This window comes from Camelus ferus, chromosome 28, assembly GCF_009834535.1.
Source record: "Camelus ferus isolate YT-003-E chromosome 28, BCGSAC_Cfer_1.0, whole genome shotgun sequence".
In the NCBI taxonomy this organism is placed as follows: Eukaryota; Metazoa; Chordata; class Mammalia; order Artiodactyla; family Camelidae; genus Camelus; species Camelus ferus.
The window spans coordinates 6,816,201-6,834,897 of record NC_045723.1 but is presented as its reverse complement, the minus strand read 5'-3'; the positions used below and the strand labels follow the sequence as shown (position 1 = coordinate 6,834,897).

Genomic DNA, 18,697 nt, shown 5'->3' with positions numbered 1-18,697 from the left:
TAGTTTCAGGTGTACAGCATAGTAATTCAATATCCGTACAGACCATACTCCATATAAGGTCATTGTAAATAACCCTGGCTGTACTCCTGTGTGTTACATCCTTGTGACTTATCCATTTTACATCTAGTAGTTTGTAGCTCTCAATACTCTTCACCCATTTTGCCCCTCACCCCATCCCCCTCCCCTCTGGCAACCACTGATCCATTCTCTGTGTCTATGAGTCTGTTTCTGCTTTGTTACATCTGTTCATTTGTCTTATTTTTTAGATTCCACATTTAAGTGAAAACATACAGTATTGCCTTTCTCTGTCTGACTCATTTCACTGAGCATAATGAGTCCAGGTCCCTCCATGTTGTCACACATGGCAAAATTTCATGCTTTTTTATGGCTGAGTAATATTCCTCACCTTTTAGATCCCACTGGACCTCTCTATCTCTTCTGAAGCTGCCATGAATAATCCGCCAAGGGGAGGTCTAGGCAGGAAGCCTGGATCCCGGTCCTGTGTGGCCTTGGCACAGAGCATGACCTCTCTGAGCCCACTTCCTCTACTTGGTTCACCTCTATAATGACAACATAGACTCTCAGAGGGAAAGGGACTGTAGGAGCACCTAGGCCCACTTCCCAGCCAAGGCAGGAACCCCTTGCTAGAGCTCAGTACCTGACTATTTAACTTTGGTAGGGGCCCTTCCAATGTCAGGGACCTTAGTACCTCACAAGGCAGCCCATTTCGCTCCTGGACACGTTCGAATCATAAAGCACTTCCGTAGGTGAGTGAGACACCAACAGTAGGAGCTACCACACAGAGTGCCAGGCAGGACCCTACACGCCTTCACATGGGTTATTTTGTTTGAATCCTCACGACAACCCTACAAATGGGACTTGCCATTCCTTGTGTTCAGATAAGCAATCTGAGGCGCAAAGAGGACGACCAGCTTGCCCAGGTCACACAGCTAGTAAGCCACTACCCTCTTGGGGCTCTACCCCATGGGTTCTAGCTCGGCCCACTGAGTCTGGCAGAACGGGGGCCCTTTTTCCTTCCAAGGACAGCTTTCATCCGAGACTAAGTAGCCACTAAGCCGACCAAGGGTGGAGGTGAGATCTAATTCCATTTCACATCCCTGTTTCTGGGACAGTGCCCAGTAGGTCAGAGCTGTAGATGTTCCAGAAAACCTGATGGTCAGTGGGTGAGTGAACAGAAGGCGCTGGCCCAGGAGTCAGGAGGCCACCGGAGAATGCCACCATCAGGTGACCCTGGTGACAGCTTTCTTCCCTGGGCCTTCGTCTCTTCATTGGTAAAGCCAGGGGGTTAGACTGAGTGAGCCTCAAGGTCCCTTCCTCCTGGCCTTTTGGGATTCCCTCCTCAGTTCCCCCAGCACAGGGTGGGGGTCCCTCAGGAGATAACCCCTACCTGAGGTGGACCTCAGCCCGTGGCCCAGCCTCCACCTCCCAGCCCTGCCAGGGTTAAAATATCTCCTTCCCAACAGAAAAGCCACAGTCTGCAATCCTGGGGCCAGGAGTCAGGGGGGCATTCTGGAGAGGGGAGGAAGCTGGCGGACACTGGGCCTGGCTCTGAGCCATTCTCCTTTCCCTGGCAGGGAGCATGCATTGCCATCCCCAGGGCAGCCAGGGCTCCTTCTATTCCATCCATGTCTCAGACCCTCAAAATCAGGTGGGGTCTGGAAGGACCCAGGGCTCAGGACGGAGGTGCCCCCTGCAGGCTGCACCTCACAGCACACAGTCAAGGTCTATGTGGCTCGGACGTCCCTATTTATATATTTAAGGGCAGGTTAGCCACCTGCTACACATCACAGCCAGAGATTCCAACAGCGGCCTAATTCCCATCCTTAGGCTCAATTTCCCACCACAGGTGAGGGGTGGAGGTGGTGGTCCAGAACCGTCCCCTACAGCCCCTTTCCCATCCTGAGAGCCAAGGTCTCTGTAATCTCCCCAAGGAACGGTCTGGGAAACCACGAGCCCTGGGCCAGCTCCCTACCCCCCTAATCCACGCCCCTACCTGCCAAAATGCTGAAACCCGCCGAAGGATCAGGCGTCAGTGGGTCCCCAAGGTGGCTGCACTTTGACGGCATCACACATCTGAGTCTCACCTACAGAGTCACCTCGGGGCAGGCCCAGGAACCCGCATGTTTAATAAGATCCCAGGTCTGTCCCAGCTCAGGTAGCCCTCTCCCAGAGGCAGACATGGAGGCAGAGGTGTGGTTTCCATGAAGCCCTGGCCACCACCGGAATTAGACTCAGAGCTCACGTGGCCCCTGGCACGTGGTGGCTGAGGGTGTGCATGGTGCATGGGGGGGCTCAGGGATGGAGGAGATGGCAGAGTGAGAGAGAGGACAGGAAATACCATGCAGGGAAAAGGGGCCACGGGAGCCATAAGTCCTGGGTGGGAGGAGACACTCAGGTGCTCAAAACAGATAATCCCTCCAGCGAATGTGGGCTCAGAGAGGAAGAAAACAGATAAAGTTGCCTTGGCCCAGGTCCAGCTGTGACTGTCACGTCTAGGCTTGGGCCATGTATCACTACCCAGCCACTCCCGACCCCCGCAGACATTCAGATGGAGGAGGCAGGACCCTTCTGTGCAGGTGACTGAACCCTGCCCCTGATCCAAGTCCCCCAGGCCAGCTTCCTGTCCTGGCCTGAGTGGTGCTCTGCCCCTTGGCCGGCCTGGCATGGTCTGGATGGCTGTTGGTGGCAAGTCCTTGGGGCAAGGGCCATAGGGTGGCCTGGGCCTCTCTCAATGAAAGCAAAGCCTACAAGATGGAAAAGAGGGGAAGGGAAGTGACACCTACCTGAGCTGCCAGCGCTCTCAGAAGCACTCCTGGACATCTTAGGCTGGCCGTGTTTGCCGCTGGCCCGCCCGGGCCCTGGGGGTGGGGGGCCCGGGGGAGCAGGGGTGCCGTCTCCCCTGATGGTGGTGAGGTCCTGCATGCTGAAGCTCCGGAGTCTCTCCGATAAGGCACCCTGTCCCTGGACACAACACAGGGGGACGCACATGTCAGAGGCCTGGCCACAGACCGGGGGCAGTTGTGGGGGCAGAAGGAACTCTGACAGCCAGCAAGGTGGAGATCAAGATGTGGAAGGGCTCTACGGGGGGCAGCTGCCCGGTGTGCTTGCTGGCAGCGCTGAAGGGGTCAAGGCTTGGAACATTCTAGAGCCTTCCGTGGGCTCAGTAATTGTTCCTCTGGCTCCTGGCTCCTTCCTCTCCATGATAAACTAGAGCCTCGGCCAGGCCCAGGGCCAAGGAATGACTGCTGCCTGCAGCTCCCGCTCTCCAGGGCTGGTCTGCTGCTTCTCCGGCTTTCACACAAATCAAAATCCTTGCACAGTGACATGTTTCTCTGTTCCCAGGACACAAGAGTCTAGTCAGAATATCAGAATTTAACCATCTCTGTGCTCAGTCCTTACTCTTTTCAAAGGAAATAAAATGCAGACACTATTTTTTAAATGAGTGACAACAGCAATTTCTTTTATCTGTTCACGTTACTGTTCACGAGCCACGTTTTCTTCCACTGTCTCACTGGAGCGTCATAACATACCCCAAAGGTAATGAATCAGGAAGGGGAAAAACGATATTAAAAAAAAAACCAAAACACCCTGCTGACTGTAACCATTTCATATTCAGAGAGCGCCACGAATTCATCTCAAGGGGAAACTGTTCTTTTGTTTAGGAAAGCAAGATCAATCCATCATACTTATGAAAGGCAAGCTCCCCGCTGTCTAGATGACAGAATCTGCGTCGGAGAGTGAGAAGGACCATCACGGAGGCTCAGGGATGACGGCGTTGCTCTAGGTGTGCCTCGGGGGCTGGACAGGGAGACGTGTTTGGGGGAGAAGGGAACCCGAGGGGGCAGGGGCTGGTAGGAGACTGGGTTGTTGAGAACTGGGGCGGGATTTGGAGCAAGAGGCGAAAGGCAATTAAACACCAGGCAAAAGGATAAAACCTGGGCATCTTCACAGTTGAGAGTGTGCAGACATAGGTACCCAGGAAGCAAGCATGGGGATGCAGGTGTCTTATTGGGATAATGAAGGAAACAGGTGTCCTAGAGGGGCAGAGGACTTAGGGACAACAGGCACAACAGATAGAACAGAACCAGCAAATCAGCACAACATCAGCGAGGGCAGCTGGCAAGAGCTCCGGGCTGGCGGTGGGACTGACGAAACAAACAAGGGCCATGACAGCTTAGCAAGAGGCTTTCACAGAGGGCAGAAGGGTTTGGAGATGTTTTTCATTTTATTAAAAAAAAAAAAAGTAATGAACATGAGCTAACAAAGCACAGCAATTCACTGAAATAACTTTAGCAAAAGATTCAGCAAGTGCAGGATGAGTTCATTAGACGGGAGAGGGGAAAACAAAGGAGCTTGCACACAGGTTTAGAAGAAACATCAGAATGAAACAAAGGCCCATGAAAATAGGAAAAAGATAAGTTCTCAACCCACCCAAAGTATAAAAGAAAAACATATCTCAAGGAAGCTAACAACAACAAAAAGAAAATTGTTTAAATAATCATCAAAATATATATATATATATGCAATTAGAATTCTAAATCCAGGCAAAGGGGTGTTTGAAGAGCATTATGTGAAAAAGGCAGAAATTATGCTGGTTGCCTCAGATACTGCTCTGGAACGAGGGTTGGCAAGGGGTTTGAGGCTTCACCTTCTAGACATAACAGCTGGGTGCTCTTTGCCAAAAAGATGAGGGCAGGACCAGCTGCCCAATATAATCCCCTCCAAATCCATCAGCCAATGATCCATGATTATTGCACTCAGAAACACTTAAGATGACATCTAGAACTTAGACGAAATGAGATGACCAAGGAACAAACACTGATTCTGAGAAGAGGGAGGAAATATTCTGATAATTATAATGAAGTAATCAACACTAGGTTAACATTCAGGAAAATCACTCACAGATTCGCTCTTGCATTCATCCTCCTGTTTATTCATTTATCTGTTTGACAATGATTTAGCAAGGACCTTCCATGGACAAGACCCTGTGCTGGGTGTATTAGGAAAATACTGAAAACACAGCTCGACGTCTGACAAAATGTAAAAAGACAAATGGACAAATAACCACCCAGAATTGCCATTCCGGAAGGAAATGGAGATGTAGAGTCAGACCTGGATTCAAATCCCAGTCCCATCACTAACAGCTGGGTGACCTCAACCTCTCTGCACCTCACTGCTCGCATCTGCAGAACTGCACCCACGTGGCAGGATGGTGGGGGGAGGAGATGAGAGGCTGCTGCAAGATACCCGTTACAAAGCCCAGTGCGTGTACATGTCCCACAAATGTCAACTAAGATGATGAGGTACTGTGGCTGAGACACACAAGTCGCTGCTGAAATTGAAAAAAAAAAAAATAGAAAGATCATTTCTGGCCAAAGAAGCCAGGAGGGGCTTCATGATCCCAGCCCAGGTAAATGGTCAGGGGCTAACTCCACCACTGTGTCTGCCGGCTCTTACAAAGCCTCAGCAGCGTATCTGGGAGAAAGAAGCAGGCGCCGCACACACGCACGTCCTGCGCAGCAGAGCACTCAGTTCCACCCTCGGAAGCCAGCCAGCCCAGCTCCAGCATCACTAGCATCATGAAGACTGGAAGTGGCAGAGGTCAGGAAGGGAAGGGGATAATAATCGCTCAGTATCAATCTAGTCCTATCTCAGAAGAAATCACGGCAGCAGGGGTACAGGCTCTTGAAAATAAATCAGCCCGTACCCATCAAAACAGCGTGAGATGGCTCAAATCAATACGGCACTCTCATTTGTAAACCTCTCAGCCCCACTCAGTCTCCACTCAAACTTCATCTCCAGGTCCATCCATGTTGCTGCAAATGACATCCTTTTATTTCTTTTTATGGCAGCACACGAGAAATTGACATGTTGCAACTGACAATACTTCAATTAAAAATAAATAAAATAAAGAATTCTTTTTTTAAGTCCCCCCAAAAAAACACCTCATCCCCATTCACTTCCCACAAGCCTTGTTCCACCTGCCACTTCAGCTCTGCTCTGAGAGCTCGTTTTGTTACTCTGGGAACAACCAAGAGTTGTTGTCTGGTATTCTGCAAAACTGGGTTCCTTATTTTGGGAGAATAAATTTGGATACTAAGTTTGGGAAAGCTTAAAAGCTTATTCCATAACTCAATGAGCCACATTACTGTATTAAAAGCTTTGAGAAGCCTTAGTGTTTTGGGTTGTTTAACTCAGCATAACCCAAATGTATTTGACCACAGGGGGATAAACTGTTAATCTGACCATCCAAAAGCCATTCCCAAACCCACTGTCGAAATGGTGAGAAAACACAGATCTCCCACAGTCCCTCATAGCTATGAACGGCCATGGGATGCAGTTCTAGCCACTGGGAGGTAAAGGGAAGCCTGCCAAGGGATTTTCAGAAAAGATGTTCCCTCTCTCTGATATGCAGAAGGCAAAAGAAGATGTGACCCTGCTGCCTGCTGTCTCCTTTGAGTGTGGAAACTGCCATCTTGTGACAAGGAGACTCAGGGAGACAGCTGCTCAGAGACTTGATAGCACCGAGTTACTGGAATACTGACAGTGCCCATCCACTCCTAGACTTTTTTGGGGGGGAGGGTAATTTATTTAATTCATTAATTTATTTATTTTTAGTGGAGGTACCAGGGATTGAAGTCAGGATCTCATGCATGCTAAGCACGCTACCACTGAACTATATACCTTACCCCCCTACTCCTAGACTTCTTGTAAATGATTTTCATCAGTTACAAGACATAGATTTTTTTCATCTCTGAAATTGGCGTGGGTCTAACAAGTGATCTTGTCTTATCCTTGTTGTCACTGCCTACAGTGAATACCCTTGGTTGTTATTCCTGAAGGCAAGATTGGAGAACGGAGACTCCTGACTGTTCACTGTTAACAAGCCGTTTAAGACCCACTTGAAGAAACATGAGCCCAGGTTGTCTAAGACACATTGCACCGGCAAAAGGAAGAAAGTGACAAAATCAGAACCAGCAGGACGGGTATCAGCAGCACAGATAAAAATGCCAGACAACAGTCTGCATCACCACCGCCCTGGAAGGCACGGTAAGGGAGATGGTGTGATCGCACACGAATACTGATGAACTGAGTTGAAAAGTGACTCAGAAGGATCAGATGCTGAAGTGACGTTTAGAAACACTTCAATTTATTGTGCCTATGTTCCCTTTAATGCATGTACAAAAGTGATGCACAGAAAAATAACCACATCTACGTAAGTTCAAAGAGTCTTTTTAATAAGTAGAAGTAAAAATTCTAAGGGAAAAACGTTATGTCTTAATTTAATTGGCAGCATTTTCTTCCTTAGTGGTACGTGAGAAAACAACGTGTCTTAGAAACCACAGCATTTTAGATTTACTGAAATATGGCTGCACTTCTCGGAGAAGCTTTCTCTGCCTCAGCTTCCTGTCATATGCATTGTTGGTTTGTCTTCCTCCCCAGACTGTTTGTTCTATTTATTCATGAAGCCTTGGCATCTGCTACTCTACCAGATACGTTAGGGGTCAAGGAGTTGAATGCATGAACATGTAGCCATTTACCGAGCAATCCCCTGAGTAAAGGGTGCAGCAGGAAATCCCTACCCACCTGCTCCGCCCTGATGCATCACCAGGGTCCCAGACTTGAAGGAGTAGCCTATTAAATGGGGGCCTGAGCTCTGTCCACAAGGAGTGTATGAGAGATGCCAGAGGGCTGTAGGGTGCAAAGGACAGAGGGCACACATCTGGGAGGCATGGCATCCCGGAGGAGGCGGCATTGACCTGGCCTTGGAGGACTCGGGTGGGTGAAGATGGGGACCAGGTGGAAAGAGAATTATATTTCTGAGTATCTGTCAACACTCAGAGCTGCTTCTTCATTCCACCCCAGCTGAGATCGTCACAGTTTTGTCTGCTAAGGAGACGGGGGTCCAGTTACACCGTATCAATAGCCAAATGAATGCATTTGTGAAAGTGCCCGCTGAAAGGTTACAGGGTTTCTTTTAAAACAACTGTGCAAAGTGGAGGGCAGGGGCAGGAGTGAGACGCACTCTTCATTGTGTGCCCTCTTTTGTACTTTTAAAATTGTGCACAATGAACAGGTATTACCTTAAAGAAATCATTACAATCTCATTTTTAGAAAAACCCACCGCACTCTTCCAAGATCACCCTGAGGATCCCATTTTGTGAATTTAGGGCTTGCAGACAAATGCCACGTGGACCGAAAAAGCCACCTGGAACTATTTAAATAAAACAAACAAACGAGAACGGATAAGCAGTGTCTCCAGAAGCTGCCATGTATTCACTCTCCAGCCAAGTATTCACCTCTGCTATGGGGGACACTGATCAGGTCGACTTGGTCTTGCTCAGCCTTCCAGTCTCACTGGGAAGTTAAAGCATTGAACCAGATTCCCTTCTAATCAGAAAATTCTGAGTTCAAGACTCTGTGGCCCTCTTCCATGGCTCATCATCGGGTTCTGATTGCAATTCCGAGATAGGAGTTTCTAGAATGATTTGAAAATCTCTAGAATTAATGTTGGGCCTCCCAAGGTACCCCTGATGAAAGATGAACAAACTCTAGCGTGCATGCGTGTGTGTTCTAAGTCTTGTATCAATTTCCTCCCCAGCCAACACTGAGTTTAGAATAAGAGCCACAGGAAAGGCTAAGAATTCTGGGGCCCTTTCATGAACCAAGGTCAGCCTACTTCAGGCAAATCTGAGCACCTGCCCCTGGGGCTGTCACACCACATGTCAGCACTGTCCTCAGCACCTCACCCCTGGAAGAACCTCTCCACAGCCCAGCCTCGTGGGACTGGAAAGGGAGACATGCTCAGCCTTCCGTGAAAACGAAATCTCCTACTTGTCTTCGGTTGGTCCTGTTTTTCACATGCCAGAAAAAGTACTTCGGAGAGTGAATGCTCAGCCTGAACTAGTAAGCAAGATTTAGATCCCTTGATGTCAAAGTTGCTTAGTATAAGTTTTGCCATTTTAACATTTTTCTATTTGAAGTGCTTAGCAAACTTAATGATTGCTATGTTAATATTTTGTAAATGAAACATGTTAATTAATTTTAATAAATTATTTAATTATACGTATTGTAAAAAAACCCCTTTATTCTATCTTATGCTTTGTTTTCTTTAGGAATGTTGTTATTCTGAGAATAATATTTTGTTTATGTTCAGTGTATTAGTTATTCTGCATGTCTCTTAACAGCTTAGTTGAGCTCTTGTTCTATCTGAATTTCCCATGTATTCCCTTCATACATTATACAATGTATAATGTAAATGTATAATGTAATTATGTTAATGTGAACTCGTCCATGTCAATGAGAATGTTAACTTGTAAAAACTGATGAATCCCATGTATGAATTAAAAGATGCAAACAAATAAATAACTGTTGAAATTTTGAAATTAAAAAAAAAGTATTCTGTTCTACTCTTGACCTCTTTAACCCCCCAGGATGCTATAAGCATGGTACCCAGTTTGCTTGTGGCTGCCTGTGTATGTGCTGAACAGACTCACCTTGCTGCCTTCTGGGCACGTCAGTACCACGTGGCCCCGGGGTTCTCTCTCGGCTGTCCTCATAGAACCCCAGAAATCCCACAGCAGTATCTTGGGGGCAAGGGAGGGTCATCTATTCCTGGTTATTTTAATCTTTTCTTTTTCCTCTTAGAAAGCTGGACCTTAAGAGGTAAACCATGTCACTGAATTTTCTATTCATCTGAGATCTTTAATTCCTAATCCTTCCCCAAATTTGTAATGGATAAGTAAGCCACGTAGCTAACACATACCAAATTCTCTATATTTTGATGCTTTCTTCAGTCAAGGGAGGGGGTGCATTCCTGGGAACACCCAGACCTTCAACAACCTGATATTCTAAGTGAAACAGTTTACCACTAACAGAGCACCTGCCATTAGGGCCCACAGAGCCCTGATTCTACACAGTCACTAAGTTTGGTTGTAAGCCCTTGATGAGGTCCTATTTTCCAAAGGGACACAGAGGGGAAGGGACACAAGTCACAGAGACACAAGTGACCAGAGGAGGATCCAGCAGAGCCCAAAGTTTGGCCCACCTCACTGCACACGGTATCTAATGCCTGCTTTGGGTGAGAATGAGAAGCAAGTCAGATGGTTTTAGTGAGTCAGGCAGCTGGTAACAAAGCCACCAGCACAACCACATTTCCCACCGGTGATTCAAAAAGTTAGTACTTCCTTCTAAATTCCCACGGGGCACCCGCCTCGCCAACAGAGTTAACCTCTACAGCTACACATGCTCCACCCACATCAAGGCCAAGCAGGCTCCCTCTCAACATGCTGGACGAAGACAGGGGCCTCGTTTGTGACATAAAATTGGATTAACAAACAAAAGAGAGAGAGCATTTCTCCCACAACAGTATCGATCATCAAATTCAATTCATTCTCCAGGCATGAAACAAACAAACAAACCCAAATAAATTAATCACACGTTAGATGCTACCAAATGAACACAGAAGCTCTGGGAGGAGGCTGACATGGGCCCCCGGCTCCGGGATTAACACACACGTAAACACACACAGGTGTTGGCAGGAGAGACACCTGGCTCCGATCCAGACCATGTGCTGGTGGGCAGAGGTGGCTGCTGGCCTCTCTCCCCGGCTGGATCAGTTTGGAGTTAGTCACACCTCTCAACGGGGTTACCTGCCCTTCTCTGAGGTCCAAAGAGGAGACAAAAGGAAAGAGTCGAGCCACCTGATGAAGGGGAAAAGAAAAAAAAGCCATGGGCACCAAGCCTACAGGATGGGTTCTAGGGCGCCATGCTGCCCTGGCCTCCTACACTCACTCACTGACCCACTCACTTCATTCATTCATTCGCAGCCGACGCTGATGGAGAGTTCACGAAGCTCCAAGTGGAGTCCAGCCAGGGGAACAAAGATGAATATGAAACACAACACAGTTCCTGCTCCCCAGGACCTCACAGTCTGGCTGGGGCATTGAGACACTAATGCGCACAAGACAGCAAATGACAGATGACAAAAACACATGACAAGTTCAGGGGACAGAGAGAGGGCTGTTGGCTGGAACCCCCGGGGGAGGCCCCTCTGAGAGCTCCACCTTGAGCAAGGCAACGGCTGCATCATCATCAGAAAGGGGGAGGGTGCTGGGCCAGCAAGGGGACTGAGAGCATGGCCAAGGTGTGAGAGTGGAAACCCCGGGGCGCATCTAGGAAACTGAGACGCAACCAGTCTGAGAAGAGGCTCTGGTGCCACAAGGAGCGGGAGGTAAGTCTAGAAAAACCACACTTCGGCTGCCTAAACGTGGACTTTGATGAGCGCTCCACTGGAGGTTTCTGAGTAGTGAGCAAAGTGAAGAAAGCAGGAATTTTTAGAGTCATGAGAATGTTCTGGATACGCCGTGTGCCACACACTGAGAACTGGCCCCTGATCTCTGCTCTGCCTTCCTTCCACTGGTTGCAGCCGGGCACATGGACGTCTGGAATAAAGACCTATTTCCCAGCCTCCCTCCTGGGAAGTGCCCTAAATGGGAGGCAGAAAGGAACACTAACTAGGGAGGGAGGGCTGGTTTGGAACCCCCCGCCGGATCTGAGCTGCTGAGGAGGTGAGGAGCGGGATCTGGGAGGTGAGACAGGGCTGCGCAGAGGAAGGACTGTGCACAGATGAGAAGAGCCTTTGCAGACCGGATCGGAGCCTGGTCGTCCAGGTCAGGCCCGCACCCAGGTGGTGGGGGCTGGGGTCAGCAGGAGGGACTCCACAGGCAGCAGCTGTCCCAGCCCCCGAGTGCAAGAAGTCCACCACTCAGACGAACTGAGATGTTCGGAGAAACCAGAGCCAGAAGCACTGGCCTTGAGAGCTGGGCAGGGAAGCCCACCTGGGAACCAGGAGCATCGGGTGACAGGTGAAGGGGAGGGCCGGCATGAGATGGCCCTGGGAGGGACAGGAGAGCAAGGCGGGGCCCTGGAGAATCCCACCCAACACTGAGGCATGAGGGGAGGAGAGGAGGGAGCAAGAGTGAAGCCAGGGACCAGGGGACCACAGCCAAGAAACGGCTCTTCCTGCTCCCGGAGATCCTGAAAACGCTTTCGCAGACTCCGAGGTTCAGCCGGGCTCCTCTCAGAGGTCAGGCAGGCGGGCAGGCTCCTCTTTCCGCGGGACCCCTGGTGCATCCCGCTCCACATAACCTCCACAGGCTGGCTCGGAACAGAGACTGGGCGGGAACATCTGACCAGCGAGTCCGCCTGAGGTCCAGCCCTTCCTCTTCAGCTGACTTGTGAGGCCGAGTCTCTTGTTCATTCTAATCCCCCTCACCCCCCACAGAGTGGGGTGAGGCCAGGCGATGCTCCAGGTCGTCTTCTCAATTTTGTTTTTTTTAATGGCGGCACTAGGGATTGAACCCAGGACCTCCTGCATGCTAAGCATGTACTCTAGACACTGAGCTGTACCTCCTCTCCCCAAAATTAGTCTTCTCAAGTTTTTTCTTTTAAAGACGTTCCAAATAGAAACACTGGGACAAGGACAGGGCGCTGAGTGACAAAGGCGAGTGTGGCCAGAACACAGTGGTCAAGGCTGGCCTGGTTCTGCTTAAGCTTGTCGTGGAAATAAACCCCCACGTCAGCTGACTGTCTGGGAGAACAGAGCCCGGGGAAGACTTCCAAACTTCTCCAGCGGGATGTCCATAACAATTTAGATCATCCTGGTGTTTCAAATGGGTTGCCACGGTGAATTCTAAATATTAATTTTATGTCACACAGTCCTCGGCTAAAACAGAAGGAAGAGGGCCGACCTGATGTAAGCTAGCAGAGAGGCTGGGAAATGTCCCTCTGAGGGGTGAAGGGACAGGCACGAGGCTTCCGGGAGTCCTCAGCCACTTGGATTCAGCAGACATGGGGGTGTGAAGCCAGAGAAGGGAGACACGGGGACCTGGAAGGAGAGCAGTCTTTTCTTCTTCCTTGGAAATACCTTCTAAGCATGAGAGGATACAGGGAGGTTTCATGAAAGGAAAATCAATGCCTGCTCGCTGATTAATCATAAACAGGTAGTTTTTTTTGTTTTTGTTTGTTTGGGGGTTTTGAGGGGTGTTTTGTTTTGTTTTGTTTTGTTTTTTTGCTAGAGAGAAAGCAAAGGCAAATGACTCCAGTCTGGTCAAAAGCCCCAGGTCACTAAGCTTGTGAACTTTCCCAAATGAGCTTCTGGTTCCAAGAATCACGTTCCATGTAGTTTGAAAGCAGTATTTTATTCAAGCAAGAGGTTTAGATAAAGCAGTGATGGGTAAAAGATAAGGATCAAAGGGAGAGGAGTTTTTGTAGAAACTATGCTGAACTGTTTTGTAGAGTTTATTTTTAAAACAAAATTGAGTGGGCATTGTTTAAAAACGAGTGGGAAACACTATACTTTACCTCTCTGTGAGTGTGCCTAGCTGTTTGGATGCTAAGACTAAAGCCAAGGCTTAGCTATATCCTGGAGGCCACGGACCGTAATTGCAGACAAAGTGCCTAAGTTTTGGCTGACAAGTCAGCCGAGTGGAGGTCATGGTGTGAAAGCGGGCTGGACCAGAGAGGATGGAGAAACGAAAGCTCCACCATGGGTGATGCTGTAGGCTGAGTCCCTATCTCCCTGTCTTCCCAGTGAACCTCATGCACAGAGGTCCCAAAGTGCTGGGTGAGGACAGGAGGGGTCCTTGCCAAAGCAGAGCACTGCAGACGAGAAGGCAGGAAGAAGGCAGAGGAGAACCCAGGAGCCTTAGCAGAGGGCTTGGGGCAGTGCTGCCCAAGAGAACTTTCTGCGATGGTGGAAATATCCTATCCCTGTGCCAGCCATAGACTTGAAATTGAGTAAGGCTGAGGAACAGAATTTTAAAACTTACTTTATTTCAATTCGTTTAAGTTTAAATAGCCACATGCAAGTGGCTCCCATTTTTAGACAGAGGAGGATTGGAGGCATTAAATAGGTTTATTCTTCAGATCAATTAACAGGGTTTAATGAGTGCACAACACGAAATAAGTTGGCAGTGTTTGGTTTTGCTTTTTTTTCCTTAGCAAGAAACAAAAGAAAAGAATCCAGAGCCACTCATCGCCAGAAGCTCACAATCTAATGGGAAATACTAGATTCTAAGGAGGAAAAGAAACCCATGTGCAATCTGGGTAAAGAAGCATCCCTGATCCACAGAATGCCAGCTTTGTCAGAGCCGCCGTCGTAAACAGGGGACTTTAATAGCATTCCTGGCACCCCTGGCACTGTTCTAGGGACAGGATGTCCAGGCAAAGTGAAACCACATTATTTTTCAAGTTATGAGACAAGTAAAAAGCCAGACAGGTTTACCAGGCCTGAGGACTGGGCAGGGGGAAGAGACCAAGGACACGGTTCAAGTTCAAGAGGAATAAGGTGGCCCGGACACCTCACAGTTTCAAAACTTTTAATCAATTGGTTTTTCTCACTATGATTCCTCTTCATGTGAGAATGTGTTTTGCTTATTAACTAATGAATGTCCAGAGCATTATTTTTAAAAAGAGAGAGTTTTCCAATTCTAGTCTTGAAAAGATGTGGGGCTCAGTTTTCCCTCTCAGTGGAATAAGTGGCTAGGAAACAGCCAATATCCAGGCTTGGAGCAGCCAAGAGACTAGGGACACTCGGAAAGAAGGTGCTAGAGAAGTGTGTCCCCCAGGATGGACGCAGAGCAGCTCTCACTGAACGAAAAGATGCATCAACCCTTCCCAGGGACAGGAATTGGACCCTGGGGGACACTGAGGGGTGGGCTGGGGAGAAATTCCCAAAGTGCAACTTTTTGTTTTAGCTTTTCCAGTTCTAAGATAAAACATGGACATTAACAACAACTTATATTTGTACAATGCTATGGTTTACAAAGTTTCTTCTTACTTCATGATGATGCAAAACCCTGCAAATACTTTTTTTTTTTTTTTTTTTTAAGAGAAAGTGAGATGGGAGAGAAGAGGGGCCGGGGCACAACCTTCAAAACGACGACACAGCCGTTGAGGGTACGATACAAAGTGGTCAGAACCAAGCAGGCCCCAGATGGCGGGAGATTCGACTCCCAGTAGACCCTGAGCCTCACTGTAATACACTTGCACGCTAAATGTCACGCCCACAGTTCCAAGGCTGACCATAAAAGACCAAAAAATAGGCTGTGGCCCAATTCCTGGAAATCCCCACCCCTGCCCCTAAACAGTTGAAATAATCCTCCCACTTGTTAGCATATGAAATTACCCAGCCCATAAAAGCTAACCATCCCCCCACCCCAGGGCTGCTCTCCCTTTCTGTCCAAGGAATGTCTTATCTCTCTAAATAAACTTGCTTCCACTTTGCTGGCTCCTGAATTCTTTCCTGCACGAAGCCAAGGACCCTCACTTGGCGGCCCATCCCATGGACTCCCTCAAGACCTGGGACAGGACCATCCTCTCGCGGCCCACTGTCCTGCAACAAAAGGGCTCAGGGCTCAAAGTTATAAGAAAAACAAACAAATTAACTACAAGTGTAGGCAAAAGTTCTTGCATTCTTCCCGTTAAGCTCTGCAGGTTCCTCCTGAGGAGTCATCAAAGGACAGGAGAGCAGATGAGGAAGGAGTGACCCCCTCATCCAGTCACCTGCTCCCAGCCTCCTTGCAATCTGCCTGACCTCAGAGAGAATCTTCCAGTTACCTCCATGCACTCTCTCCTGCATCCGTTTGGCTAAATGCAGTAGACATTTAGAGTGAGAACTGATTTGTAAGTTGAGAGTGTTTCCTGGGAGGAGACAGGCAGAACAGACGAGATGAAAAACGGAGCCATGAGCAGGGGGACCATAAATCCCAGTTTGCTTGGAACAGACCTAGTTGACACCTGCTGTCCCAGCATGATAATCATAGTGCCCTCTCACTCTCACATGTGCCCCGCTTTATGCATTATAGTATATGGTCACCCTCTGCAGGGTATCTTGTTTTCACAAAATTACTTTGTTCCCCTGGGGTAATCAGCAATGTCGTTCTGGGCTCAGCTTTCTCATTCTCAAGGTTAAAGCTTCTCAGGAGCTAAATTTGCATGCCAGGCATGTTAAAGAAGTTAGCTGTTTTAACCCTAATCACCTGTGGTTTGTGGTTCTGGATGGGGCCTCAGGCTGTGACCCGGACCCTTACCCCGGCTGCTTAAAAATCATCTGGGGAACTTGTTAAAAACAGAGATTCGAGGGCCCCACTGCCTGAGATTCTGATTCAGTACATCTGAGAATCTATTTAAAAATGAAAAACCAACCTTCCCAGGTGGTTTGGACACTCGAGCCAGATTTGAACTCACTGGTGAGTCATCGTCCTTTGACCACTGCCTGGAGTGATCTATTGTTGCCATGGAAACCACTGATCTCCCCCCTATCCCCACCCCCCAGCCAGATTGAATTTTACTTCTCCTTTTTTAAAGCACACATCTGTTTAAAAAATAGAGGGCATTATTTTGGGGAGAGGAGTATTTTCTCTCAAAAGATATTTAGAGAGGAAAAGCGAAGGCCCTACAAGGCAGAACATTTTTCTCATCTGAAACCAAACTCAGCAGGAAGCAGGCGTCCCTCCTGACTTGAGTCCCACTAGGAAGAGCTAATGAGCAGTTACTTTTGGAGGCAAGCTTCAGACTGTGTGGAGCTTCCTTCAGGTTAGTTGTTATAAGGGGCCTGGAGGGAGGCCCGGGCCCACGGGCTTCCCTGGGGGTCTGAAGGGCTGGCGGTGACTGGCCAGGATGGCATTAAGACTCTGGAGGCTCTGGCTGGAGGCAGATCTGGAAAAGGATGGCCCTACGGAATTGCCATCAGAATAAACTTTACACATGCGGCTGCTGTGTGGCCAGGTGACCCGCACCGAGCCACCCTGTGAGCACCCCACACTGATGCTCTATGACTGAGCTGAGAAGAGAGCAGTAACCGTCCTCCTTCAGCAGCAGAAGCAGAGACGATGGGGGTGGAGAGAGGCGCCTGAGAGAAGGCTTCTGCAGCTTCGTGTGGCCAAGCTGGCCTGACGAACTCATAATTCAGCAAATTCTGAGTTCTCTTTTCTTTCAGCTTAAACACAAAAGCATAAAACGACTGTATCTCAAACAGAAGGATCTTGGAATTCACTGCTCTTTGTAAATCCTGACACATCTCCTTCGGACACCAAAGTGGAACTTCCCCTCCAACGACTCTCACTGGGATCCAATGCCTTGTCGGAAACTATCGTAGTAAGATGGGCAGGGGCCCTCCGGGTACCAGCGGGACCCTTCACTGTGGTTCTGCGCTACAGAAGGCGCTGGCCCTCTCTGAAGTAGCAATTACTCCCTTTTGGTTCTCCAGTCTCTCCCTCAGCCTTTGTCTACAGAACTCCTCGACTTTGGTAGAACACTCAGCCCCGTATGCTAAGTCTCTCTCCCAGAAATGCTCTGAACGTGCCTTTCTCTGGTTCAGGGCCCAGAAAACCCAGCTCGGTTCCCTGACCCAGCTGGCTGTCGGCACCCCCCATCCCACCATCCATTCGAAGCCCACAGAGCACCAAGATCTGTATTAACCGTCCTCTTCCAAACCCTTTCACAGCTCTACCCGCTCTTTGCCCAAAACCCTCACACCACCATCCAGAACTCATAGCTCTTCCTTGCTGATACAGCTCGCCCCCCCCAACTACTGTGTCTTCCCAAACATTAGCATAACTGCCTTTCCTCCACCCCCCACACTGCAGACCCCCACTCCACATTTGGACTTGGGGGAAGTGGCTGTCACCAGCAAACACAACGGCAGTCTGCTGACTCTGCTCTGAGAGTAAACGATGCTCAATTTAATTTTTCAGGGCTGAGCACATAATGAGAAACCGACACAGCGACAAGGAGAATGTGACGTGAGAAGAAGCCGGGAAGGAAGGATCACAGAGGACCCTTTGAACAGGGCTGGGTGGAAACGAGAAGGAAGTAATCGCTTACATCACAATATCTTGCCAGACCAGTGTTTATTTCAAGCCTCCTCTGCCTCTAGGCACTGCTGCTACACACATCACTGCCCTCCACGTTCGAACCACTCGTCTTCTCCTGGGACCCTGGCTTCCTTCCCCTGGATCTGCTGGGTCACGCAAGCGTGGAGTCCACCCACTCACTCGGGTCGTCTCTGCCCCTTGTCTGCTTAGGTGACTCCCAGTGCACCCTGGGAAGCTGCAGGGAAGAGCTCCCTCCCTCTGTTTCTCTCTTCTCTTGGTCCCGGCTTAAGCTCCAAGGAATTTAGTTCTTAACATGAGACTCACAGATGAGATTCAGGGGCTCTGGGAGCCTCCTACCACTGCCCAAGTCATGTGTGTGTATGTGCGCCTGCACACGGTTTTCTGGGGGCAAGATTCACCATTTTTTCCATCAGATTTTCACTGATGGAAAGGAGGCAGAACCCCTGATTGTTCCTTAGCCTGTCCCTGTGCAAGCTGCAGCCATGGCGGTCAGGTCCCCCCGGCACGGTACCTTGGAAGCAGCCATCACTGCCGCGGTGGCTGCCACGTTCAAGCCTCGCTTCCCGAAGTGCACAAGGGCGTCGTAACTCCGGTCTTTTGCTTGGACCAGGCAATCATCGATTTCCTGTCAAAGGGAAAACAGAGGCACACTGAGTTGGAAGGTTCAAATAAATCCCTGTCTTTCTCACTTCTCCTCAGCACTGAGCTTGGCAGCTTGCCTGACCACTGATTCTCGCTGGCACGGCCACCGCCTGGGCCAGTATTTAGCCTCTACA

General features: G+C 49.1%; 1 protein-coding gene across 5 annotated transcripts in view; it reads right to left on the bottom strand.

Moving 5' to 3' along the window:
- The window catches only part of REEP1 (receptor accessory protein 1), a 93,767-nt gene that overhangs the window by 13,219 nt on the left and 61,851 nt on the right, over positions 1 to 18,697 (bottom strand). For 3 of the 5 annotated variants that reach the window (XR_004315803.1, XM_032469638.1, XM_032469640.1), the window contains exons 5-7: positions 18,433 to 18,546; positions 10,572 to 10,724; positions 2,805 to 2,982 (exon numbers count right to left, since the gene is read on the bottom strand). Coding sequence is in view for 4 of the 5 variants with exons in the window: in XM_032469638.1 (XP_032325529.1) it covers positions 2,805 to 2,982; positions 10,572 to 10,724; positions 18,433 to 18,546 (445 nt within the window). In the remaining variant the exon portion in view is untranslated. The remainder of the gene's footprint in view (positions 1 to 2,804; positions 2,983 to 10,571; positions 10,725 to 18,432; positions 18,547 to 18,697) is intronic. The other 2 variants (XM_032469639.1, XM_032469641.1) reach the window with 1 other exon arrangement.